The sequence below is a fragment of the Juglans regia genome, chromosome 2, assembly GCF_001411555.2.
Source record: "Juglans regia cultivar Chandler chromosome 2, Walnut 2.0, whole genome shotgun sequence".
Lineage (NCBI taxonomy): Eukaryota > Viridiplantae > Streptophyta > Magnoliopsida > Fagales > Juglandaceae > Juglans > Juglans regia.
Genome location: NC_049902.1, coordinates 12,388,518 through 12,415,715, shown reverse-complemented (window position 1 = coordinate 12,415,715; position 27,198 = coordinate 12,388,518). Strand labels below are relative to the sequence as shown.

At 38.5% G+C, this 27,198-nt stretch overlaps 1 protein-coding gene across 1 annotated transcript; it reads right to left on the bottom strand.

Moving 5' to 3' along the window:
- Positions 1–1,778: 1,778 nt before the first annotated feature.
- Positions 1,779–25,365, bottom strand: LOC109001766 (nucleolar complex protein 3 homolog). Its single transcript, XM_018979158.2, has 13 exons — positions 25,096–25,365; positions 24,276–24,445; positions 23,944–24,149; positions 23,354–23,562; positions 22,449–22,551; positions 16,650–16,813; positions 6,891–7,029; positions 6,028–6,204; positions 5,809–5,945; positions 4,098–4,427; positions 3,291–3,430; positions 3,086–3,183; positions 1,779–2,437 (listed from the first exon to the last, which is right to left on the bottom strand). The coding sequence occupies exons 1-13, from the start codon at positions 25,257–25,259 to the stop codon at positions 1,937–1,939; spliced, it is 2,538 nt and encodes an 845-aa protein (XP_018834703.1). The 5' UTR covers positions 25,260–25,365; the 3' UTR covers positions 1,779–1,936.
- Between the last annotated feature and the right edge of the window lie 1,833 nt (positions 25,366–27,198).

The window sequence follows — 27,198 nt, the reverse complement described above, 5'->3', positions numbered from 1 at the left end:
AAATTATAGGTATTCCACCAACTTCTCACCCTGTCCTCGAATCCCTCATCCTTCAGCCATATGTTTTCAAATTTAAAATACCTTCTGCCACCCTCAATTCCACTACAATCCAACATGATAGGATAATGATCAGAATACAATCTCGACAATAATTTCTTAAACCAAAAAAATGAGCCTCCAAGAAGACGAAACCAGAAACCTATCCAGCCTTGAAAATGACCTACCATTAGACCAAGTATAATCACCTCCTACCAAAGGTAAATCAATCAGATTTAATGTGGGATAAATGTTGTGAGTATTTCATAAAATTAGGTTTTGCATATTCTGTGACTCACATTTCTACATGAAAATAATATATCTTCTTCATTGTGTTTCTTAGTTACCTTTATAGTGTGATTTTGAGATGATAAGTTTGAATTATGCGAATTGATGATGTTGTAGTTTCCGAGTGTTGAGTCTGACCCAGTTGATCATGATGGATGGGTTGAGGAGTCCTCGCACCATTCCTACGGCACGTTGCCATGAGTTTCATAAGGGTAGAGTGATTTTCCATGTTGATCAAGGTGAAATGTCTTTGTATTGGTATCACTTGATAACACGGGTAGAGATATTCCCCAACTTGATCATGCGTGGTGTCTTCATATCAGTTGACTGGGTAGAGAGATTTTCAGGGTTGATCCTGTGTGTTGTGTTTGGGTTTGTTGACCTGGTTGAGTGATTCTTCAAGTTGGTTGGTTTCAATTTGGTGATTGAGCTCACGAGTTGGCGAGGTAGAGCAAGTCCCCAAGTTGAACAGGTGGAACGACTTTCTGCTATGATTTATATGACGAGATATTGTGAACTTTATGAAACTGGATAAGAGGGTGATTCCTCACCTTGCTAATGATATGCATACATGCATTTTACTGAGAGGGTTATTCAGAGGTGATTCATGTCATGACCCATGAATGTATGTGTTTCTGCCCAGAGGGTGATTCAAGGTCAAGCATAAATATGTGTTCAATAATTCGATTATATAAAATTGTGCATGCATATTTAACGTCGTTGTCTCTCATTAATATTGTCATGAGTTTTAACTTACTGAAATTTTTTAGCAGACTCACTATAATTGTCCAACCTACGATTTCATTTACAGGACCATAGATTTTGTTGCAAATATAGCCAAGCAAAATTTCCAGAGAAAGGACCAATCCTTCCTGAGTTGTAGATACAGAATCTCGTATTCGATAATAATTATTTGTATTTGTTAATATGTATTTAGTTAGGCGATGAACCCTGTTCGGTTCATTGTATTTAGACGCAAGTGATAAACTTGAAAAGACCAGCCTGATCTCAGAACCAGCCACAATGGCAGAAATGGTGCTTCAAACATCTGACAAACTTAGAGGCAAAAACTAACCAACATGCCTAACTATAGACTAGTAAAGATATTGAACTTCAGGAAGAAATTTGAGGGAACCCAGTGATTGCTTGATCTGTATTGGAAAAAAATGGATTTTGTTTTTTTTTTTTTTTTAAATGGAGCACAAAGGGGGTCTTTTGATGGTTTTGGTAAAAAAAAACATAAAAAAAAAACCATAAAAAAACACTAGCAATCTTTCAGGCGAGTTCCGTGATCTCATTAATTCGATCCACTAACATTTTCGTTTTCAGGAGTCGGATAACCTTGACGACACTTGTCCTCACTATAGTTAAAAGTAGGTGGATGAGAGGGAGGCTTGCAGGAGGCGAGCCACTCCCTTAAAAAAAATACAGAAAAATTTGTAACATAACCACCATAAGTAGAAGTTGCAACCACTAAATCTCTAGAAAAAACAACTGTAAGACCTTACCAAGAGGAAAAGGAGATTTAAGAAACATGGGAACGAATAGTAGGAAAAATAACACATTATACAACCACCCAAAATTTCTTGAGGCCCAAAAATATCACAAATGGTCAACAATTTTTCTCACTTTTCATGGGTTTTGTCCTTCCTTTTTTCTTTTGCTGCTTCTTATGTTCTTCATAGAGCTTTAGGTAGAATGTTGTACGATCTAAGTCACCCCTCAATCTTTCATTCTCCTCTATGTCACGAAGAAGCATGAAATGTGTAGAAAGTTTCTTTCTCACCTCATCATCACTGACCGAAACTGCATCTGTAAGTGGCGTAACACAAGCTGATCTGGACGACCCACTACCTCTCTTCCGCTTGTTTTTCAGTTTCAGGCTGTCGCTTTGTAGGTTGAATGACTCTCCTTCAAGTGACAGGTCCAAAAATGCTTGTTGAGGAGAAATGATAGAGAGATAAACTTGGTTCTGTCCAGTGTTTATGCTTGAAACGCTTGAAGCCATTGCCGAGACAGCTGGGTGATAATGCTTAGACAAAAGGTTGAGCTCCCAAAGGACTGAAGCGAGAGCCCCGCTTAAATTGGGGTCTGAAGCATATGGCTGATATTTCTGCGCACAGTCATAATTTCAAGTAGGCTATCAATGCAAGAGAATTGAATAACCACAAGCACACCGTAGGGACATAAAAGTAACATATGACTACATTATAATCCAACTCAAAGCAACTTTCATGCAGACAAATGAGATCTTCACAGCTTTCATTTCACATTGCTTTTACCTTTTTTAGCCATTTTGTTCATTTCAAGCACAAATATTTCCAACAGCATTTGAATAACTTGTTACATGGCATTGAAGCACATAAAAAGAAATTCATCTCATCTTACAAGGCATTCTGATAAGGTCCGATGTCCAAACAGAATTTGACACATATATCCAACAGAGGAAATACATACAAGAAATACACCTGAAATCAAAGGGGGAAGAAAGAGGGTTTTAAGAAATAAAATTTTATGACTCTTCCACTGATTTCTAAATCTGTATAACTCCAATCATTGTCAGAAAACAGTGGTTTTAAGAAAGAAAACCCCCATACATGTCAATAGAAGAAGTATATCTAGCAGACGAATCAAAAAGAAAAAGTGTTTAATATCATGCGTTATCATCAAATTAGAACATGAATATATAGCCAGAGGTTTTAAACTAACAAGTACATCAATGTCATTTTTTACTGTTTCTCAAGAGGAGCCAAGACCTTACCGCAATGCTACCTGAAACCGAGCCTCCTCCAGCATCATTTTCCAACAGATTCCGGCATTTGACATTCTTCTGAAGAAGATGCTTTAACGTGATCAATGCTGCAAAGTTCCAGAGCAGAAACATAAAATCAATACATAATAACACAAGGTATTTGCTAACAAATCTTATAACAGCAAGTAAATAATTTTCCAGCCATAAAAAATACCAGCCATGGACTCTGCAGATCCAAAGCACAATGAAAATGTGGCCAAACGCTTTACAAATGCAGCAGCCTTTTGCATATCATGCTGTCTATCTTCACACAACATCATCTTCAGAGCTTCAGCTAAAACCCCACCCTGATCTCTGATCCACAAACAAAAACAATTACAAATGAAATGGAAAATCTTTTTAGTACGGAGCAATCAACCACTTGAAGACAGGGAGGGAGAGGGAGGGAGAGAGAGAGATGGGAAATTGGATTCGAGGGATGAGAAAGAGCATACCCAGTCCCCAACCCAAAACATAAACACTAAAGACTGAAAATAAAATGAAGATGGTGATGATGATGATGAAGGAAATAAACAAGAACATCTGCAAAAGAGAAACAGAAAGGTGGACAAAGCATTCATATCTAACAAGCGTAAAGGCATAAAGATGGGGCCACACAGGGACGACACTGCAAATCGCCTTTCAGTTTAAGGTAGATAGGTACAAAGACGACCAAATTTCCATATTTCAATAATATGGTACAACACATCAATGTAAAAGTGTCTTAGACGCATTATTTCTTTCATCAGCAATGCTGTCAGTTGTAAAAACACCTCTCAAAAATTGAAGCAAAGTCATTTGTAGTCAAGAAAATTTATGGGCTGGGAACTATAGAAACTATAAAAAACTTGAGTAGGGGTTGTATCACAAAGCTCTAACAGCAAAGCAAACACGTTTTGAATATTAAAAACTTTCCTTAAAGCAAGCAGAAGAGCACTACGCATCCAGAGCAACATTTGGAGTCAGCACAAAAGCTACTAACCTTCCAGGCCTGTACTCAAGTATAAGATTGTAAAGCTGAACAAAAAAGTCATTTAAATCGACATTCAAGGCATCAAGATTGCTCCTCATCACTTTAAAGGCAACAATGCAGCACTGGAGACGCTCAGATACAGTAAAGCAATTTGAGTTTTTCTGAGAAGAATCGCCAGAATTACTCCCGCCAGAAGCCAGCCTTTTTAGATAATTCATAAGATCGGCCATGAAATCTAGGTCAATTAGATGCGAGAATTTTCCTAATCCTTTCAAGCATGGTGCAAGCAGCGGGTGGGACCCAGATGCACCAGAAACTGGACTAACAACCTCTTCATCGCTGCAAAATAAAATAAGAGAAAATATTAAGCTATTCTAGTGCATGTAAAATGCAAAAAGAACGAAGAAAATCTCAGTTTTTTTTTATTGGCACCGGGTGTCCGAGAACAAAGTCTTGACTAATCCTAGGGGTGCACAAGTCCTTGGTAAGGAGTTTTCCGCAAGTGTACATCGGGTAATTCAAGGGGGAAAGTTTCCCCCAGTCCGATGGTCCCTAGGAATTGTTTGCACCCAAGAGGATTCAAACCTTAGACTTGGACGAAGCATACCACCAAGACCAAGGTCTTAATAACAAGAAAAAAACTGACACAAGCTTATGGCTTTGGATTAATCAACTATAAATGAGGACTCGATACAATGCATTTCCAAGTTGAATGGAGTCGAGCATTCTTCTGGACATTATTTCCAAATTCTGTCAAATTAAACTGGATGAATCTATTGAAACCAGGGTTGCTGACTCCAATACTTTAAAATCTAGGTGCTCTCAAACATATATATTTTTTTAAAGATGAACCTTGCCATGTACGCTGAGCTAAACGACCCCACCCACCAGAACCATATATTAGGTAATCCAAGGAAACGAGTGCAGAATCAAACCCAGGATGTCTGAATCTATGGCTCATCTCAAGGACCACTAGGCTGCACCTTGACATGTCAAGTCACATTTAAAATGAACAGGCTTTTTTGTCACAAAGTTGGGTTGAAACCCATGGGCATGTTGCTCATTTCACAATCCAGAAGCAATTATTGATAAGTATGAACCACGTTCAAACTTCAAAAGGATTATGCTGATTCCCTAACCATGAGCGAAAAAAAATCACCAATGAATTATTTCCACTGGGCTTTATACTATACAAGTTCAACTTTACCAACCATAGTCATGATTGTAAGATTCATAACCATAAATATCATGCCATTCAGCCGGTCCAACAAAATTCCAAGCCTAACCATGCTGAAAGTGACAACAGGAATGAAAATGCTGGGGAATCCATTTCTAGAGTAAAATCAAAAGCATCTCCACGCACCTTGTGGGGAATGGTGCTCAATTATATTTATAAAATAGGTAAACAACAGCCAACACAAATATAGACTATTTCTGAGATTCCACATGCAAGAATAACAACAGGGCAGAGGGTTAGTTGCCACATCACACAAGCCTGTGGCAGAGTCATATTCTCCTCAATCACATTCTAGAGTTTTGATCTAAACACCAGAGACATGGCTAATCCACATAGGCAAATCTGATCCAAATCAAAAGTGGAGACGTCCTCACTAGCTCCAACTTATGCATATTAATGTACTAGCCTCTTAGTGACAGGAAAGAATGGGTTTTTAAATTCATATTATGCCCCATCTCCTACATTAATAACAAGGGAACACACCTGGTAGCTTTTGGCTGAGCAGAATGCTTCAAAATGCGGAAGTATGTCTCAAATACAGCAGAAAGTGTCTCTGATTGCATCCTTCTCTGCTCCATAACATCTGGCGTAAAAGAAGCAGCCTTATAATCAGCAGCAACCTGCGTAAAGCATCATGATGAACTATTAAATTAGAAACAAAAGAAATCAATAAAACAATGTTTCTTATGGATGAAAGAATACCTCCTCTCTCATCTTTGTCATCTGTTCTTTCCTACTTCTCTTTTTGTCAGTGTCTGGCAATTGGCTTGGCTCCTCAACATGTTTTCTTTTTCTAAATTTCTTGTATTTCACTCGGTTATTCTCATTTGTTTTCTCGGGCCTCCCAAGATTGTCATCAAATGACAAAGACAAGAAAACCTAAGAAAAAGTAAAAGAATCATAGATCATTGACTAGAAAGTAATCCAAAGAATATTTTTTTAGCACACAGCTTGGTTCTATATTTACACTATGCTTCAAGCATATTGGGCTAATAACAATAAGGAAAGTTGGTCCCATCAATTAATGCGTCACAAATATTCTCAATGGTAAATGTTGAACAGAATCTAACACCAATTTACCCGCTTATATATCTTAATCTTGACTTAGCTGTAAATAAAGAAGATAAATAAAAAACACAAGGATAATTCATAATAGAATAAATAGAAAAGAGCAGATAAATGCTATTCATTCCAAGTCTTTTCTTGAAAAGTAAATTCCAACAGTCTTTGAAAGATTTACCATTATAACCCAAGAAATCCGATGAAGTATGAACAGTTAAATCTTAAATCCATTTTTTGTACAGCTTCCAACTGTACAAGTAGAAAACATATTTGCAGATATATTCTGTCTGAAAAAATCATTACCATCCCACCCACAAAGTCATAGTGCTCAATCAATAGTTTCCTAAAAATAAATATTGATTCACCATACACTGGGTTTCGTGTCTCCAACTAAATAATGTCCAGTGAACAAAAACCAAGTTGTATCCACGAAATCACAGATTAAATAAAGCACACAAGCATCAGTTAATGAAAAACAACATTTTAAAAAGAAAACATTCTACCTCAATGGAATCGGGGTGCAGCTGGCAATTATGAGCTTTCACATGATCTGCAATCAACCGAACAGCCTCCACGGTAACTTCACCACCGTGTTTTCCCTCATTGGTAAAAAGTGATGTAATTGTAGCACAGCAGAGTTTCCTGTCAAGTAGTAGACATTTTGATATGCCAGAAACTTCAAACAGAAAGTTTGACAAAGTATTACTTTTTATAGCATGATAAGTTCTATTAATTAGACAATATAATGTCTCTTCCTTAAATTATTCAAATTAAGGAATATCCAAACAAAGAAAGCCACTCACAAGGGCCAAATGGTCTTCCAAGAAAAAGTAAAACTGTCGTGGGGACTAACATGTATGACTCAATGTATCTTGTCTTCACCACCTTCTCTTAATCAAAGAGTAAAACCATACATGAAATGAGGTATAGATACCTCCCAATCCTGTGCTACTCAGATCTTTTTGTTTTTGTACTCTACTAATTCCTAGAAGATCCATTTAATTACTAGTAATTGGAGAATGCTTAGTAGTGTCTGTTCGGCATGTCTCTCGGATAAAATCCACTTCCCATTGAGAAGTCATTTGAAAGCTGTAAATAATCAGCCACAGATGCCTCCAAAACATTAAAAATGTTGAATAGATCCCAAAAACCTCTTCATGTCTACCACCGATCTCCATAGGCTATCTCATCCATTGTCATAGTGTCAAATCCACTTTCCCAATAGAGCTCTATAGAATGTAATCAATCTATGACACCCAAACTATCTTCACGTTCTAGCTTCTCAAGAATACCCTCCCAAATCGACTTGGCTTTAAAATGTGCTCCCAATGGAAGGCCTTGGTACATCAAAGGCAATGAAGACACCCAGCATCCTAAGATAAGGCTAGGTTGTCTACATCATCCACATCGCCAGGTGATAGCAACTACTAAGGCGCTCCTCCATAATGATAACAAACAAGAAGAGAGAGAAATGTGAGTACACCGATTTAAGAACTAGAAACTATTACCCATAACCTCGTATTCCTTAAATGGCCTATCCAACCAATTTGCCTCGTCTGCTCTCAGTGCCGCGGAAGACAAGTCATCCAACTTAGATCTCTAGCTAAACTGTTTATTCTACAATCTCATGTAAAAATATATTAAATGTCACTGATCAGTCAGTGGTTGGATAGTTCTCTTCAAGTACATGACAAAGTTGCTTCATTGGTACAAAATGGCCACCTAGTGTAAAAGCTTTTTTTTTTTTTTTGATAATTAAAAAAATATATTGCTCAAAGAATAGGCCTAGCCCAGTATTTACAATATCGGACCCTGACTAAGAGGGCGCCAAAGAGACAAGAAAATCATGAAGGACCATGTCATTAAAATCAACTGCAATAGCCCAAGAACAAAGAGTGCTATAAAATAATGCTAACAGTTCCTCTAGCGATCTCTCATTGTCTTCAAACGTCCGCGCATTTCATTCCTGCCATAGACACCACAAGATACACATTGGGATCATCTTCCAAACCCTTTTAATCTGATGTATACCTCCAATGTTTGGCCAACTAGCCAGCACTGCCACCACTTTCTCCGGCATGACCCACGCCAATTCAACCCTACTAAGTACCTCATACCATAAAGCCCTTGCAATCACACAATGCAACAAAAGATGGTCTACCGATTCACTCCCACACTTGCACATACAACACCAATCTACTAAAATAACCCTCCGCTTCCTCAAATTATCAATCGTGAGTATTTTACCCAGCGATGCTGTCCACACGAAGAAAAGAACTTTAGGGGGCGCCTTATTCCTCCAAAGCCTTCTCCACGGAAATTGAGTACTTGGCTCATGGGAGAGAGCTTTATAAAAAGACCGAACCGAGAATGCACCTTTTCCATCCGGTAACCACCATAACCCATCTTCTTGTTGATTGCTTGGCTTCACAGAATACAAAAGCCTATAAAAATCTGCCAAGCTGTCCATCTCCCAATCCTGTATTGCCCTACTAAAGCTAATATTCCATTGAAATTGCCCCCCCAACATCTCCATAACCTCCGCCACTAAAGCCTCTTTAGCACTTGCAATTTGAAATAGAGGAGGAAAACGATCTTGTAAAGCATTATCACCACACCATATATCTTTCCAGAATTTAATCCTAGAGCCATCACCCAACTGAATACGGGTTTGTCGAAGAAAAACCTCCCAACCTCTTCTAATGTGTTTCCACAAGCCCACTCCATAAGTTCCTCTAACTTCTTTTGTGCTCCAACCCCCCCCTGACTCACCATATTTGCACCTTATCACCTCTCTCCATAATGCATCCGGTTCATGACTATATCTCCACAGCCATTTACCGAGTAGCGCTCTATTGAAGGTCCTCACATTTCTAATGCCCAGACCACCTTGAGATATAGGGCGACATACTATCCCCCACTTAACCAGGTGAAATTTGAACTCATCCCCCAAACCTCCCCACAAAAAATTGCGTTGGAGTATCTCAATTCTATGCGCCACATTTGCAGGTATAGGAAATAATGAAAGGAAATAGGTTGGTAGATTTGAGAGTGTACTCTTAATAAGTGAGTCTACCGCCTTTCGACAAATACAGTCTCTTCCAGCTTGATAATCTCTTCTCAATCTTCTCAATCACTGACTCCCATAAGGAGGGTGTCCGTGCTCTTACCCCCAACGGAAGCCCCAAATACGTCAACGGTAGAGAAGCTACCTTGCAACCCAACGTACTCGCCAGTTGTCGAACATTTGGAACCATACCAATTGGCACCAATTCGGATTTGTCGAAATTCACTTTTAACCCGAAAACTGCTTCGAAACACAATAGTACTTCCTTTAACGTACGCACATGACTTTGTTCTGGCTCGCAAAACACTAGAGTATCATCTGCAAACAACAAATGGGATATGTTAATGACCCCTCTATCCGGGGTTCCCACGGAAAAACCCTCCAAATAACCATTATTCGTCAAAGCCGAAATCATCCTGCCTAATCCTTCCATCACAACAACAAATAACAGAGGTGACAACGGATCTCCTTGTCTCAGACCTCGCGTGCTATGAAAAAAACCTGCTGGACTGCCATTTATTAAAACAGAGAATTTCGCCGTTGATATGCACCAACGAATCCATGTTATCCACCTCTCTCCAAACCCACATCTCCCTAGTAGGTAGAGAAGGAAATCCCAGTTGACATGATCGTACGCCTTCTCCATATCTAACTTACAGATGATCCCTGTTGAGCCTGCCCTCATTTTGCTATCTAAGCATTCATTAGCAATAAGTGCCGCATCTAAGATTTGTCTACCTTTTACAAAGGCATTTTGAGGCTTTGTTATAATCTTCCCCACCACCTCACTTAACCGGTTTGCTAACACTTTGGAAATAATCTTGTAAACTCCACTTACCAGACTAATGGGGCGGAAATCCTTAACCTCACTTGCCCCACCTTCTTTGGAATCAACGCAAGGAATGTATTATTTAGGCTTTTCTCAAATTTACCAACTACAAAGAGTTCTTGAAACACCTTCATAATGTCTTCCTTAATAACGTCCCAACATTCTTGAAAGAAACCCATAGAGAACCCATCTGGCCCTTGAGCTTTTTCCTTAGCCATTTTCCTCACTACTTCAACAACCTCCTCTTCCTCGAAAGCCCTCTCTAAACGAGACACATCAGTCAAACCAATAGAATCAAATACCAGGCCATCAAGAGACGGCCGCCAACTAGCGGGTTCAGTTAGTAGTTGCTCATAAAAGCCAACTATATGGTCACGAATAACATGGTCTTCTCTGCACTCCTCACCTTCAATTCTCAACATCTCAATGTTGTTGTTTCTCCTATGGGAATTTGCTACACGATGGAAAAACTTTGTGCTGCGGTCACCTTCTCTTAGCCACAATGCTCTTGACTTTTGCCTCCAAGAAGTCTCTTCAGCTAAGATAATTCTCTCTAACTCCGCATCCAACAAAGTCTTCCGAGCTACTTCATCCGAAGTAAGGGATCTAGTTTCTTGGAGTCTCTCAAGTTCTTGTATCTCTCTCAACTTGCCTTTCTTGTTTTCACCTACATCACCAAAGAATTGCCTGTTCCACAACTTCAAATCTTTTTTCAACATTCTCAATTTACCCGCCAAGATGAAGCTAGGGGTACCTTGAAGCTGATACGAGGACCACCACTGCCTTACTCTTTCAACAAAACCATCAGATTTTAGCCACATGTTTTCAAATTTAAAGTACCTCTGCCCTCCACGGAGGCCACCACAGTCAAGCAAAATAGGCCAGTGATCTGAGCTAATACGAGGCATACGCTTTTGCCAAACATCTGGGAAATGACATTCCCAATCTGGCGAAATTAAGAAGCGATCCAGCCTAGACCAACTTTGGTTGTTAGCCCACGTGGCGGGACCCCCAGCAAGAGGCAAATCTACCAAATTCAAGTCAGAGATGCATGCTGAAAATTCTACCATAGCTGGACGTCCTCTTCTATTTCCAGATGACTCACTCGGGAATCTAGTAACATTAAAATCGCCCCCTATACACCATGGGAGGTTCCACCAGCTGTGTATTCCGGCTAATTCTTCCCACAACAATGCTCTATTACTGTCCATATTTGGGCCATATACACCTGCAAATGCCCACAAGAAGTTATCTGCAATACTCTTAAAAGAGCACGCAACTGCATACCTTCCTATGAATTCCTCTACTATCTCCACTATTCTTCTATCCCACATTAGCACTATACCTCCTGACGCCCCATTGGAAGCCAAATAAACCCAATCAACGTGTGCACAACTCCATAAACTTCTCACAAGTCTCCTATCGATAATCTTTAACTTCGTCTCTTGTAAACAAACAATATCCGCCTTCCACTCCCGAAGCAAATTTCTTATCTGAAGACGTTTGTTAGCCTCATTGAGCCCACGAACATTCCACGATATTATTTTGGGTCTCATGGAGACACGGTCAGCCCCTTCCCTTTCGACCTACTCCTACTAGAACTCCCCTCAGTGTTCAACGACCACATCAATCTCTTGAGTTCCTGCTGTTTTTTTGTACCAAGCTTCCTATGTTGCTGGTGCCCCACCTCAATAGCCGTGAGCAAGGCCATGAACTGATCTTCATATCCTTCATATTCCAATCCCACAACTTTTTGAATTTCAGTAACCTTCCTAAAAACCCAATCTGAAACTCCAGTGTGCATAGGGAACATAAAATTTAACGGAACTGGTTCACCCTCCCTGTGATCCATTGATGTACCTCGAGTCTCTTCCACCCCCGTAACTTCCACCATGTCTACTATAGCCTGATCATTTTCATCCTCAGAAGACGCCCCATCCTTTTCAGATGGAGATCCTTCTATTTCACAGTCAGTAAAAACCCCATCCTTTTCGGTATCCTCAGACATAAGCGTGAAAGAGTTCGTCGGAATCTGGGACACCTCCTTTCCCTTCATCGGCGTTGTCTGGCCCCCAATCTCCCGCGGTGACCCTCCCGAGCCTATCGCAGGACCTGTCGCAACGCCTGTCGCAGAACCCACTTCGTGCCTGATTTCCCGCGTCTACACACCTTCGTCGGAGTTAGCTATCGTCATCGGCACTCTCTGATCGGCCGATATCCCCCCCTGCGACGGCGAGTTGCGCTGTGTACAGTGCGCACCAGACGCACCAGTAGGCGAAGCCCTAGAACCGTCTTCGCGAGGCTTCGGGTCTCTGGGTCGCGACCCATCCGAAACTGAACCAATGGGCTGAGGCCCATTTTGGCCCAGCACTTTCGGCCCATTCACACGCCTCCACCTACGTTTACCAACATTGGGCTTCCCAGCAAAGCCCGGCCCCTGCAGCTCGTTCCCCCTACAAATCCCCTTCATATTACGCCCGACCACCCTACGTACGTCCTCCATTTCTCTCTGCAAATTCCTCATTTGGCCCTGCAGGTCTTCAACTACCCAGCATAGTACTTGCACCTCGTCTCTGCCACGATCAGTCCTTTGTATGTCATTTGAGACTCGAGGCGCGCGACTGTCAGAGGTCCAACCCCCACCACCTTCTCCATTCTCCTCACGCCATGGTCTCGAGTGTAGCAGCGCCTCCTTGTACGAGTGCCTCGTCTCCACCTGTGGTCTCCGATATACTCCACCGTAATGACCACCCCTCAAACTTCCCTCCTCCACACATTCCACCAGAGCTTCCTTCACCCTTCTCCAACCTCTCCCTTCCTGACCTTCCGGAATGAGAATGAAGCTTCTCCTCCCCCCCTCCTTGTATTCAGCCACCACTAAGTAATATCCCCTGCTGTTATAACACTTCTGAGCTAAATAACAACAACCACCCTCTCTAATGGTGCTATAGAAGTCCTGCTTCGTCCCACTTGAACATGCCTCCAAAGACTTCACAAGCCATTGGGCTGTACTCTTCTCAATCACAAGTTCTTGCTTCCTCTTCCACCCCTTCTCTGTCATGCAAACAAAATCACCTTCCTTAACTAACATAAATAATTTGGACTCAACCACCACTTCTCTTTTAAGACCCATCACAGCTTCACCATACCAGCAATAGGCAAAAGAAAAGTTTTTGCATGTGTACGGAGAGAAAAGTTTTCACTGCTATAATATCTGAGCCATCCAAGTTTTTCAGAAAATAATACTTCCAAGGAATTTTCCACTAGAGTTGATATAGTTCGTTTAAAGCTTTGTACATGTATCACCCTCCCAAAACCACATAGCACTTTATCTCTATCTACAACAATCCTCTTCCAAAGGAGCAAGTCTTTCCACCTCACAACTAGTGAAATCCTTCATTTTTTCTCTTCAACATCGAAATCCCTTTCCCTTAAATGGCTTCAATTCATCTAGAAGAAGCTTTTTAGTCCCAAATTGCCAAACCCTTCCTCAATCCAAACATTCAAATCACCTTTCAAAGCTTTTAGGTGTCGTTTGGATTCGGAGATGAGTTGAGATGGATTGTGAATAGTAGTGAGATGAGTTGTGAATAGTAGTGAGATTTGTGAGTTAAAGTTGCTGAATAATAGTAAATAGTAGTGAGATGAGTTGAGATGGGCTGTGAATACAAACGAGACCTTAGTCTACGGTTCCAGGACATAACTTAGAGTGTGCTTGTTTGACCGAACTAGGTGCTGAAAATGATAGAATAGCTACTTCTTTCGAACACCCTATTTTGCCAACCACAATGGCCACGGGTTGGTAGGGCATCCCCCCATAGGTCCCTATGGCTATTGGGGGTGGCCTCATCCACCCGTTGCAATCACTTGGGTAGCAGTCACCCTTATGGCTGGGGGTGGTTAACCATAGGTCCTTATGGCAATCGAGGGGCCAGGTGGCAGTAGGACAGCCCAAGAAGAATTCCATTGGGGTGCTGGCCCCCCCCCCAATGGGCTTTTGCAGGTGGCCGGCCACCCAAAGTGGTGACTGCCCACCATATTTTTCATTTTATTTTTAAAAATAACAATGATGGCTTCTGTGGATATAAAATTTTGACACTTGGGATATTTTAGGAATCTTGCTAAATTCCAATTAAGGGCTTGTTTGGATTCGCAAGTCATCTCAGCTCATTTCAGCTCATCTCAACTCATCTCACTACTATTCATTACTATTCAGCAACTTTAACTCACAAATTTCACTACTATTCACAACTCATCTCATTACTATTCACAATCCATCTCAACTCATCTCAGCTCATCTCAAGTCATCTCAAGTCATCTTCGAATCCAAACATCTCCTAAGAGTGTTACATTTTATCACCATATAAAAGAATAGGAATGTGCATTTTGAATCCTAAAGGAATGGAATTAGGCATTTCTCAATCCTCTAAAAATAAGAATCCCATTTTGCAAACCAAATGTATCCTTAGAGAACCTTGAAAGCAATACGAAGTCCACATTTTTACCTTATCTACAATCCCCTCAAATTTCATCCACAGTGTCTCAAACTTGAAGTATCTTCCACACCTTTGAAAATGCTCACAACCAAGGAGACTAGGAAATTGATTCAAACAAAGTCTCGATAGTCCACTTTATGCCACTCAAGGAATATTGCTTCCTTTCCCGTCCGGAGTTAAGGTATCTATCAATTCTTGACCAATAATGCATATCCTGGTTATTAGATCATGTAAAGTTACCCCTTGCGATCAAAAGACCAATGAGACTTTATTCAACAATAAAGTTCTATAATTCCACCACTCCCAACCTGTCACTCGAAAATCAGGTCATGTTGGAATATCTCACAATGGAGGAAGGCAGCTCCCACCAATTCATTCCATACAAGTCTTCTAGCATGACAAGAGTTAGGACCATAGACTCCTACAAAGGCCCAAGTGAAGTGATCTTCCACATTTCTAGACAAACATGGCACTGTGAATTCCTGTCATTGTCAGTTTTTTCCACCACTTTTTTATCCCACACTCAAAAATCCCCCTCATGCACCTATTGAGTCCAAAAAGCACAAAGCTACATGTTGCCATCCCCACAAGCTAGGAATAGTTCTTTTGATCAAATGTAGTTTAGTTTTGGGAAAACTACTGCACTGGTCTCTGGGGTTTAGCCGTATTTCAAATTGATCATTGATGTAACAAAAAAAAATATTCACAAAGATCCCAAAGATAATGCCCCAAATACTTAAGTGGCCACTTCGCCAAACTTCAATTGATCCAATGATAGAATGCACTGACACGACGCCTTGCCACGTTTGTGCCAATCAAATGAAAATAACTATCAGAAATGCATAATTAGTTTTTAAAAAATAAGAATAACCTGTCAACATGCCATTCAGATCAACTGAAAAAATATTTAAAAACCATAAAATACATTAAAAATAAAATATAAAATATAATATTAAAAGAATAAAATAAAATAAACTAAAACTCTAAAATTCAACTGAAAAGAGAAGGAACGGGAGAAAATTTTAGAAAAAAAAAGAGATTTAAACGATTAATAACATAACAATTAGAAAATTTGAAGCCTAAAAAAAAAAAAATCTAAAATTAAAAAAAAATCAGGATACTCATTTGGGGTCGGTTGTAACAACAATTTCACATCCCTTGACTACTATTTCAACTGTAATAGAAGGCTTTCCATATACAACCAAAACCCACACCACTCCCAATGACAATTCCAAAAGTCCTTGTAATGACATTTTCAGTTGTGTAGCCAACCAGATTTGTCAATATCCGGCCTCTTACCTTTTGTGTTTCAAATTGCCTTCCACGGTTCCACCATTGTTACTTAGATTAGTCCTTCTAATAACACCATGCTTATTATCGTCTACATTGATTGACAACCACCCATGCTGGATATAGAGTAGTTACCAGTGGGACCCATTGTCAAGCAACCCCGAATCTGTATAATGCAGCCCCCTCACAAGCATTAGGTAATCAATGGCTTTTCACCAATGGACCATGGCCCCTAGCAATTATTTGCACCCAGGGGTTCGAACCTTAGATCTGGAGGGTGCATACCACCAAGGTCCCAGACCAAGGCGCTTACCAATTGAGCCAACCCCTAGGTGTTCACTTTAGAATGAAAGTCAATTCCCCAATTTGTGTTTCTACTGGTTTTTGTCAAATAATGATTGCAACATTAATCCTTAGATGCACTCAAACCATTACTAATGAGAAGTTGAGAAAGTTTTCTATGACGAGGAATCCCAGAGACCATGTGAATACAACGTCTTTTACCCTTTAAACCCCAAACCCACGTAACGCAAAGAACTTAATAAAGTAAAAAAGCAAAAGGATGTAAATGTATCAAAACCTCACAACATTATCAGAGGAACCTATGTTTCTGACGACAACACCTAACAAGCTCCCTCGGAAATTGAAGTGTGGGACTGCATCAAGCAAGGTACAAATACAGCGAACAGCAACCTGCTGAAATGAAAGCTTCTTTTCCAGCACTATCAACTTCTGTAGGAAAGCCTGTATGAAGAAAAATAAAACTATCAGCATATCGTGATGAACCACCAAGTTATTAAGATAATATTAACGGTTAAAAATAAGAGACGGGAGCAAAAAATGCTCATACATTACATAAAATATCTTACTGAATGGAGCCAATGCAGTGTGACATAAAATTTGGTTCATCCACAAAGGCCTCAATTAGGGCAATGAGTAAACTAGAAGTACAATGAAACCAACAACCATATTACCTCAAACTAAATAGACTATGTTTTTAATCCTAAAACACTTCTGTCAAGGAAAGGGTCCATAAGACAGAATCTATCAAACTTGCCACTTGTGGAATAAACCCAAGTACACATAAAGCAAATAACAAGATCACAAAAGATGCATATTAAACAAAAAAAATATATTAAATAAATAAAAATAAAGAAAAATATTTCAGTTTAATAAAAACAATGAAAAGAAAGGAAGAAAATGAAAGAACTCATCTCATATAGCAATCTCAAGAACAAAAGGAGTAGATTAATCATTGAAAGCTATGAACATTGAAAGTCATATGCACCAAAAAAACAACTTAATATATAAGAGAACAGTGTTTCAAATCAATTAGCGTGGTGCCTGCCAAAGTGACCATAAATTAGGCTTGTATTTACCATACAAAAAACAATGTAATAAATCCATGATTTGTGCATTGCCCCCCAGAGCATTAGCATTGGAATAGGCAAAAGCAAATCTAAAATCTGGCTAATATCACATGCTTTGCCTTTCGCCTATTCCATTCAAAACCTATTCCCAAATTGGATTATCCATCTATTAGCCAAAATAATAATAAAATATTATTAATCTAATATTTTTTATTATTTTTTTATCTAATTTATTTTTCTCATATTTTGCAATTTTACCAATCATATGTTAATTAATAATCAAATTATAATTAAATTATTGTTTAAACAATCATATTTTCAATGGTCATTTAACACAAATGACTACAAATCTTTAATACTAGTGTTCCATTTGGGGATGCTGTAGAGAATGCCAGGGTCTGGGGGGCAAAATACTTTTTTAATAACTTTGATAGGTTGGGTGAGTGTCAAAACAATTATTGATCTAGACAATGTCTTCACAAATCAGCAAGGTATTCCTCCAATGTCCCAGGTCGGTTTCAAAGCTGAAAGAAAAGTACTGCATTCCTGCCATGTGAAGTTTTAAATAAGAACAGAAAAACAAAACGGCATGCTAGTATCTCACCATGTGCATATGACTGTTGTGCGTGAGGGAAGGGAAGGGAAGAGAAAAAAAAACAAAACTGAGGGAAAGAGAGGTTCTGTGCATGTGACCATTGTGCGTGAAAAATAAAGAATAAAATAACTTTTGGCTGAGCTACAGTAGCAGGTCAAATATGACCCAAGCTCTTGAAACACTGTAGCTCAAAGTCAAATATATTTGGACTTGCCTAATCCAATGCAGGTGTTTTTGAGCATATATTAGGTAAACTGTTGGCTTAAATTGAGGATGCCTATTCCAATACTAGTGCCCAGTCATCCAAAGTAATGAACCAAACTGAAAAGAAAAATAGTACAACTTTGGATACAACCATCTCCTATTTCAGTAGACGATAGTATCTCTTCATCAGGTTCTCACATGTTTCACTGGCATCTCTCATAAGTTCTATAATTATCTACTCTATCTTCCAGTTTTCAATATAAACCTGTCTTTATTCAATTTACTCAACTTTAACGAACTTTTAATCCAACTAATTGTCACACCCAACACTTTATCAAAGGGTAAAATAAGAATTTCGTAGTTTTGTAATTATTAGTTGTTTTATTGAATGAGCTTAGAGGAAGTGTTACAAAAGTTGTTAGTGCCTAGAATTAAGGTGTACCAAGATCCAATTCCCGTTCTAATAAGAATAGTAAAAAGATCCATGAAAAACTAGAGGAAAGGGGTTCCTCTTGACCAATCAGATCTGCCAGCTCTATTATTTTGGGATAAACTCTAGATTTTAAAACTCATTTACTTTTAAAACTTGCTGCCAAACTCTAGGAACATATCCAAAATATTTCTCCGAGAGTAGCCCATTCTCATCAGTCTTAATGTAGCCCAAAAAAACCCTAACTATTACTTATAAAAAATATATTTTTTATTTATTGGTAGTGGGTGTCCGGGAATAGCGTCTCGACTAAATCCCAGGAGGCCCTTAGTAAGGAGTTTCCCGCAAGCGTACCTCCGGTAAATCAAGGAGAAAATCCCCCAATCTGATAGCCCCTAGAGATTGCTTGCACCCAATGGGATTCATTTCACTTATAAAAAGAGGATACTAACCCTAATTATTCCAACTAATTTTTCCCCATTGCTGCCTCTTTCCAAACCCTAAAATGGAGAAAAAAAAAAAAACTTCATTTTTTTTTCTCAGTATACAAAATTTTATTCATCATAAGAATATGTAAGAGCCTAAATACACAAGACATATACAAGAGCATTGCCTATGCATGCTGTTTAGTGATATAAGAAGTCAAAAAAGTTCATGCCATTCAAATCAATTACAATCGAACAATGTCATAAAGTATTGAAAAAAAAAAGATCTAAACTCATCTGTCAAAGACATCATAAAACTGCAGTCCTATCTGCTGGCCTCCCTTTTGTGATCTAGGTGAGTTTTTCTCAAGGTTTCTAAATATTTTTCATCAAGATTCAAGTTTATATATTTAATAACCTTCTAATGTATTTCTGAATCTCTCTTAAACGGTTTGTCATGTAAATGATCGCAAGACTCAATTCTTCCAGGTAAATTCATCAAAAGCTCAATATCAGCCACTCTCAGTGTTTTTCCTAGGGTTGTGATGGAGGTAGGGCCTTGATTCACTCCCATAGTGTTATTTTATAAAAGTCATTGTGGGGTTAACGATTTAGAATAGCAGAAGAATGAAAAACAGCATTTCAAGAGTGCTGTTTGGCCTTCTAAAATCTTCCAGCAATAAGATTAGACTGATTTCTAATTTAAATAGCATGGGTTTTTCATATTTTTTAATTTTATGGTGCATGGATGCTTACACAATGATTTGAAGTCTTGCATGCCTAATTTTGAGTTGAAACACAAATTTTATAACCTGTCCAGACCTGTCCTTACTGTTGATACTAGTGTTGAGAAAATAGGCTAAATATATCACCATTTTGCTTTTTAAATTGCTTTTAAGCATAAAATGATATCAATATTAAAAAGCGTGCTTTACTACAATCAAGCGCACGCTTACCCTTTGCACCTAGGCTATAGATGGCGTTCGCACTTAAGAGTGCACCCAGCACTTTCACCAACACAGTATACTAGGGGTGCTACCCGCACCACCCCCAAGGGAGGGGCCCTGTCCCAGCCTCACCCATAAAAGGGGGGGGGGGGCACAGTTTGGGCCCCATACCCCAACACTGCCCCCCGTGGGCAGGTGCCCATGTCTAGATGCAGGGGGGACCAATAGGCCCCCATGGCCATCTGCCCCCCAGCATCCACCGCCCACCTTCTGCACCCAAGGCAAAAAACAACCGGAAAAAGCTGAAAAATCCTAAGCAACCGAAAAACAACAACAAATCCACAAACCATCCGTAAAATTTACAAACCTAACATCCAATAACAAATCCAAGAAATTACAAAAATTAAAACCACCAAAAAAAAATTTTTAAAATCACGGCCACGACAAGACCACAGCCCAGCCACGAATCACCGTGGCTTTGTGAACAAACCCACGGCCATTTGTGGCTGTGGACCGTGGTTCCACAGCCATGCTTCAACAAGAAGAAAAACTAAAGCACTATGAGCGAAGGAGGAGGAGGAGGAGGAGAAGAGAGCAGAGAACGGCGAAGGGAGAGAGACTGAGAGAGAAGAGTCGAGGAGAGGAGAATCGAGAATTCAAGATGAGATAAGAACGGCGGAGGGAGGGGGGAGAGAGAGAGAGAGAGAGAGAGAGAGAGAGAGAGAGAATAGGAGGAAAATTAGGATTTTTTTGGGTTAAATAGTCATTCGTAAGTATACTTACGAATTTTTTTTTTTTTAATATATATACGTGTGTGTGTGTGTGTATATATAAACGTTGGTCAGGCAGACAGAATAAACTCCAGGCAGGCCAGTGCCCAACTTGAGCCCCGCGCCTTAGCAGCTAAAAGTGGGCATACGCCCGATGCCCCCGGTCTGCGGACGGGGTGGGCGGGTGTGATACCCCATATGATATGGATAAGAGTAGGTGGTGTATGGGATCCCACATTGCTTGGGAATGAGAAGTTCTTGCTCTTTATAAGGTTCCAATGGGGCTCTAATTGTATAATTGACTAGTCCTTTTGGAGTATAGGCCATGTGGTTTGAGCCTTCCATTGGGGCGTTACAAATGGTATCAGAGCCTATCCCAACCAGAAATGTGGGACTTGAGCCGTGCCACCTATAATGGACAGGCCCGACGAGGACGTCGGGAATTTAAGGGGGGTAGATTGTGATACCCCATATGATATGGATAAGGGTAGGTGGTGTATGGGATCCCACATTGCTTGGGAATGAGAAGTTCTTGCTCTTTATAAGGTTCCAATGGGGCTCTAATTATATAATTGACTAGTCCTTTTGGAGTATAGGCTATGTAGTTTGGGCCTTCCATTGGGGCGTTACAGCGGGGTAGCAAGTGGCAGAGCCCACTGCCCACCCATAGTCTACACATCCTGTGTATTGGTTTTTACATTATAATTCTATTTTGGACTTGTCAGATGCACAAATACACACACATTGTTTAGAACACAATAGGGTAAAATACAGATTGCAAGAATTAGACTCTTATCTTTAAAAACATTACAAATCTACAAGTCTACAATCAGTCCATTGCATGCACTTGTTTCAGTTGCCAAAATTGTGCAATTAGAAATAACTACCGAATGTTCTTTGATATTTGTTACATCAATTTGGACAAGTGCACCAGAAACTAGCAATACGTTCCTCAACCAATGTATTGTTATGAACTGAGTGCGTAAAATGGTAATTGGTTTCATCAAATTTTAAATGCTTAATGTGGAGCAAATTAGGCCCCGTTTGAATTGCAAGATGGTCTCATCTCATCTCCTCTCAACATCCGAATACCACAAATATAAACACTTTTCAATTTCAAATACTCAACTTTTTCATCTAATCAGAACCCAATCATTACAACTTTCACAAACTTCCAAACAAAACACAAAAAAAAGAATTAACTTTTTCAAATCCCAAAACAAAAATAATATTGAAAAATTATAGTCTAATAATATTTTACCTTCATGATATTTTTATCCAACATTTTCTCTATTTTCCCAAAATCCTATAAAAACATCTTAACTCAAATCATTTACTACTATTCAATAACTATTTCACTATTATTCACAAATTTCTCTTCTCATCTCAACATTCAAACGAAGCCTTAGAGCCTAATGAGCCAGACAAAATTATCATAAAACAACGCATTGGTATCAATCTTAAAATTGATGAGTACCCTGAAATGCAAGAAAAGAAGTTTTAGCATTAGAGCATATTTGGCATCAAAATACATTGTAAAGTCTAAAGGAGGAAACAAATTCGAAGCAATTTTTCAAACCCAATTCGGCACTGAAGCTCCAATTCTATCTGAATATAGTCATAAGAAAGAGTACCAACCTTGTATACAGATAGAAGTGTTGATTCATAGTACCGCATCTTTTTAACAGATTTAGAAACCTTCATTTCGAGCTCCTTTTCAGTAGGAAGCCTGATTCGGTAGCTGTCATACACAATAAAAGGATGTGTAAGAAACCAAATTTTTAATGCATAGAAAAACATGGCTGTAAACTAAATGTACAATGTGCATTATAAAATGTTGGTAATAGCACTAGGTACATAGGCACAAATGCCGATTATGGCCTAAGCGCACACCTAATTAAAGTAAAGTGTATGTTATTAAAAAATGATGTATAATAACAAAAGTTCCATTAGATACGATAAAAAAGGTTTAAAAAACAAGATGGTCATACAATCAAATATCAACTCAATTACTAGAGTATTTTGCAACATGACAATCAAGTAATCAACTGATTACATAAAATTTAAGAATAGAATTTTATATAATTCTATTGTGCTTTACTAAATATACACATCCATCATATTTGTTAATATAACCATATTAAAGTACATGGTTGAATCAAAATCTACCAAAAAGGTCATGACCAAAAAAGCTCCAGAATTTGTAGGTATTGACTATATGTTAACATAAGCAATCAAATATCAATAGCCAACATAGACTATCATATCAGGTTCAAAGTATGCACATCACATATGACAATAAACAGCAACATGCACATAAATGATCTTCAACATCAACTAAATGCCTGAGAATATTTGTTTAAATTTGAAGAGTTATGCTATTTTTTATTTTTGAAAAAATTACAAAAATGATTTTTCTGTGCTTTATGCTCACATGAAAAGCACCAATGCAATTGGCTTTTGGTAAGTAAACACTTCGGGCATGGTGCTTTGTGCTTATGATTACTTTTACCAACACACGAGGAAAAAAGCATGGGCCTTACCCAGGGATGATATCCTTAAAAACAGCCAACAAGGATAGGACTCCAAGTTTCACAATCGCATCATCATTATCTTTAGAAATTTGCAACATCTCCTTTAAAGATTTGATATTTGACTCCGGATCTGCAAGCAGCGCCATTCCCAGCTCTGCAAGCTTTTGCTTCTTACTTTTGAATGCTTCTTCAGCTGTGAGATCTTCTCTCACCTCAGCCTACGCATACAACATGGATTACTTTATGGGATATGCAGAGCATAAATTCAAAATAATTATTTATCTGTTGCCGAAACAGAACACAATTTCAAAATATGGGATCCTATAAGATAAACATATAGATATAGAAACTAGAAGTTAGAATCGATGAGTATTTTCAACAGGTCATCCATGGTCAATTATATGCTTTGAGTATCAGCTAAAATGTCCATGCACATGTGCCTTGGCAATTGTTGGTGTTTGCACTTATCACGCATTTTCAGACCTCGAACTCGTTTATCTGGAGGGCTTTCCTCTTTCAAAGTAAAAAGTTTTCCAGTTTTTAGCAATACAAAACAAAAAGAAAAAAAAGGCAGAATAATAGAAAAACTGAGACAATACCAGCACCGCTGCTTGTGGCGTTTGTTGTACTTCCTCTGCTTTGTCCAGCTCCTTCCCTTGTTTCTTTGCCTCTTTCTTCTGTTTTTTAAGCTTCGCTCTCCTTTCTACTTTTGTCAGCTTCACAATGCCTTTATCCACACTATCACCCTTCTCATCCTCACCAGTTTCTTCCTCACTGTTTGCACATAATATAGAGGTCTTTTGTACTGCATCGTGTAACGACACAAACCAGTCACACACATTGGAATATTGAAGCTCTTTCATTGGAATAGGCAAGACATGCACGCACGCACGCACAAACAAAATAGGAACAAAGAGAAAAAGAATTATACGTGTACGATAGTAGAGTTTTCCATCCAAGGTCTTAACAGGAAGGGCGTCTACAGGATCAACCTGAAGCCCACTCTCCACTTTTTCTTTCTGCAATGTCTTCTTCTTTAATCGCTTCTCATACAAAGCTTCCAATGCATCTTCTTTCACATCAGCTACACGAGTAACATGCCTTTGCACATACAAGAAAGTTTATCAAACTTCACACCACATAAACAAAATCTTCAAAATACACACACACAACACATACATAATAAACAGATATGGTCAAAGTTTAGGATTTATGAACGTTTGTGTCTAGGCGTGCACGTGCATATATTTGCAAATCATATCTACATTTATAGTAAATATGTACCAATGTATGCATGAACATATATACGCAGCAGTAAAACATCCAAAAAGGTTTGAGTTTCCAGTTTGGAGAACCATAAATATAGAGGTATGGCATAAAATTTCAAAAAGAACACGAAGTTTTTCTCAAATATTTTTACTTCCTAACAGCTTTACAGTTTATATTATTCATTATGGTAAGTTAAATTTACAATTTCAAGAATAATCAAGCGTAGCATCTATAGAATAACGAAACTTCGTCATGGTCTTCCACATGGAGATACTAAGATATCAACATCATTTTGTTGGTATTCTACATGAATATATCAGTTTCCATAAATAAAACCAGAACCTATTGCGGGCATTCGAATTAGCTTCTCTCTGTTGAAGAATAAAATTCGATTAAGCATGTAGAAAACATTATCACAGTGAAATGCCAAAGGTTCACATCAAATGAAGAAGCAAACGGAAAAAAGAATAGACGGTGCGGACTTGGTGATGGATTGGGTGTCCAAGCGGGAAAAGCCGACGGCGTAGTCGCGGTTCTCTTTGACGAACTGCAAGTCATCGTCAGATACTTCGATTTCCTCCTCCAATATCTCCGGAGGAAGCTCCGGTGGAAGTACTATCTTCGGCTTCTGGCTCTTCTTCCCCATCCGGAATCCGAGAGAGCACCACCGTTTAACTACCGCTTTGGCGTCGTTTGGGTCTCTGCTAGGGTTTTAGACGCGTGTGGGACGGAGAGAAACCGCGCGGACCCAATTTTTTTCTTTTTTAAAAAACTAACCTGAACGAAATGGAAAATTTTTTAATAATAATAAAATAATTTGAATGAAGATGTTTTCCGGAGTTTTAAAAAAATAAAAATAAAATTATTTATATTTATAATATTTAGATGTTAATATAAAATAAGATGAGATGAATCATCCAAATGAGACCTTAAAAATTATCGAGAGAAAAGAAAATGGAGTGTAATCGGTTCGACGACAGTTTTTGAACAGAACTAATTATGTCGGTCCACTTCTATTCTACTCCAAAATCGACTAGTGTATGTATAAGGGTAGTTCTATTATGCATCTTCTATTTGCTCACTTGGTGTGTCTTTAGTGCAACTTGCACCTTTTTTTCTTTTTTTTTTTCTTTTTTTATTTTAAATATTTTTTAAACATGTTTAAACATTTTTTTTTTAAATATCAATACATTAATAGTCACTTCCTCAATCAGTAAGCTAAAAAAAATATTTTTAAAAAAAATTAGAGTAGAGCGGTACGGGTGGGATTCAACTCCGACATAGTCAAGTGCTTATTGCCAACCTCCGACTCCAAGTTCAATCGAAGTCAGAGTTCAATTCCAATTAGAGCTCGGAATCGAAACTCGAAGGTCCTATCAGATTGAAGTGGTCTTCCTAGCCACTAGGCCCCAGTTGCCTTACTCAAATTGGGCCTTGGTCGTGGGCCCAATATCCAAGGCCCAATCTGAAATTTAGCTTGGCCCACTCTTGTTTTAAAATATTTTTAAAAAAAATAATAATTAAAAAATTCTAAAATATTGTAAAAAATAAGTTAAAAAACTAAAATTTAAATGCAATGACTAAATCAAACAATAAATCTCAAACGATAAAATTAAATGTAAAATTACAAATCGCAATAAATTTAAATTTACAGCACCAAAATAAATTCAAAAATGAAATAGCCACAATCATCGCATCAGTTTTGACAATCCATGCATTTGAGTCGATGACTCGATACTGATTTTTAATTTTTCTAGAAAGGGTTTTATTGATTAGATGCACTATCTTTTCTTTAATCATTTAACTATAAACTTCTAAATCATCAGTCAAGTGATATATGACATAAAATAGGATACATTATGAACTCACATTCACCTCTAACTCTAACGAGTTTTGCATGATGGTAATCATGGTATTGAGTTTCTCACCAATAAAGGGGTCATCCCACAGTGCGTTCGTCTCAATCATTCACAATTAGTCTGGGATTTACAGTTAGATCTACAAAATTATATAAATTATAAATTAAATAATGAAAATATTAAAATTATGTAAAAACTCATTTAAAATCATAAAATTACCTGATTCAAGCTTGCGGTCTCAAGATCACCAGGAACTTTGCTAAAATGTTCTCATGTCCACGACCTTTTTTTACTAGGTCGTGATGGTGGATCAGTCTCAACATTCATCAACTTCACTCCTCCTCAGTAAGCATATCAATATCTTCTAGATCTATTGGGACTCAACTACTTACATAGGAAGTAGCTGCTCTAGATAGGAGTCTACGACCTGAAGTACCTATTGGTGACGCTAACGATTGTACGTCATCCTCTTGTGGAGAATTGCGGTGAAATGGTGTAGCATTTATAATTTGGGAAAATAACCTGAAACAATTAACAAACAACTGTCATTTAACATATTATGAAAATTATCTACAAATTGAAAATACATTGAAAAGGAAAAGCATGTGTCTAGTCGTGTTTGTCATTTTAAAAATAAATAAAACACAAAAAAAATGAACATCCGCTCGAGCCACACTCGAGTGAACAATTTGTGTGATGTTCGCTCGAGCCACACTCGAGCGAAAT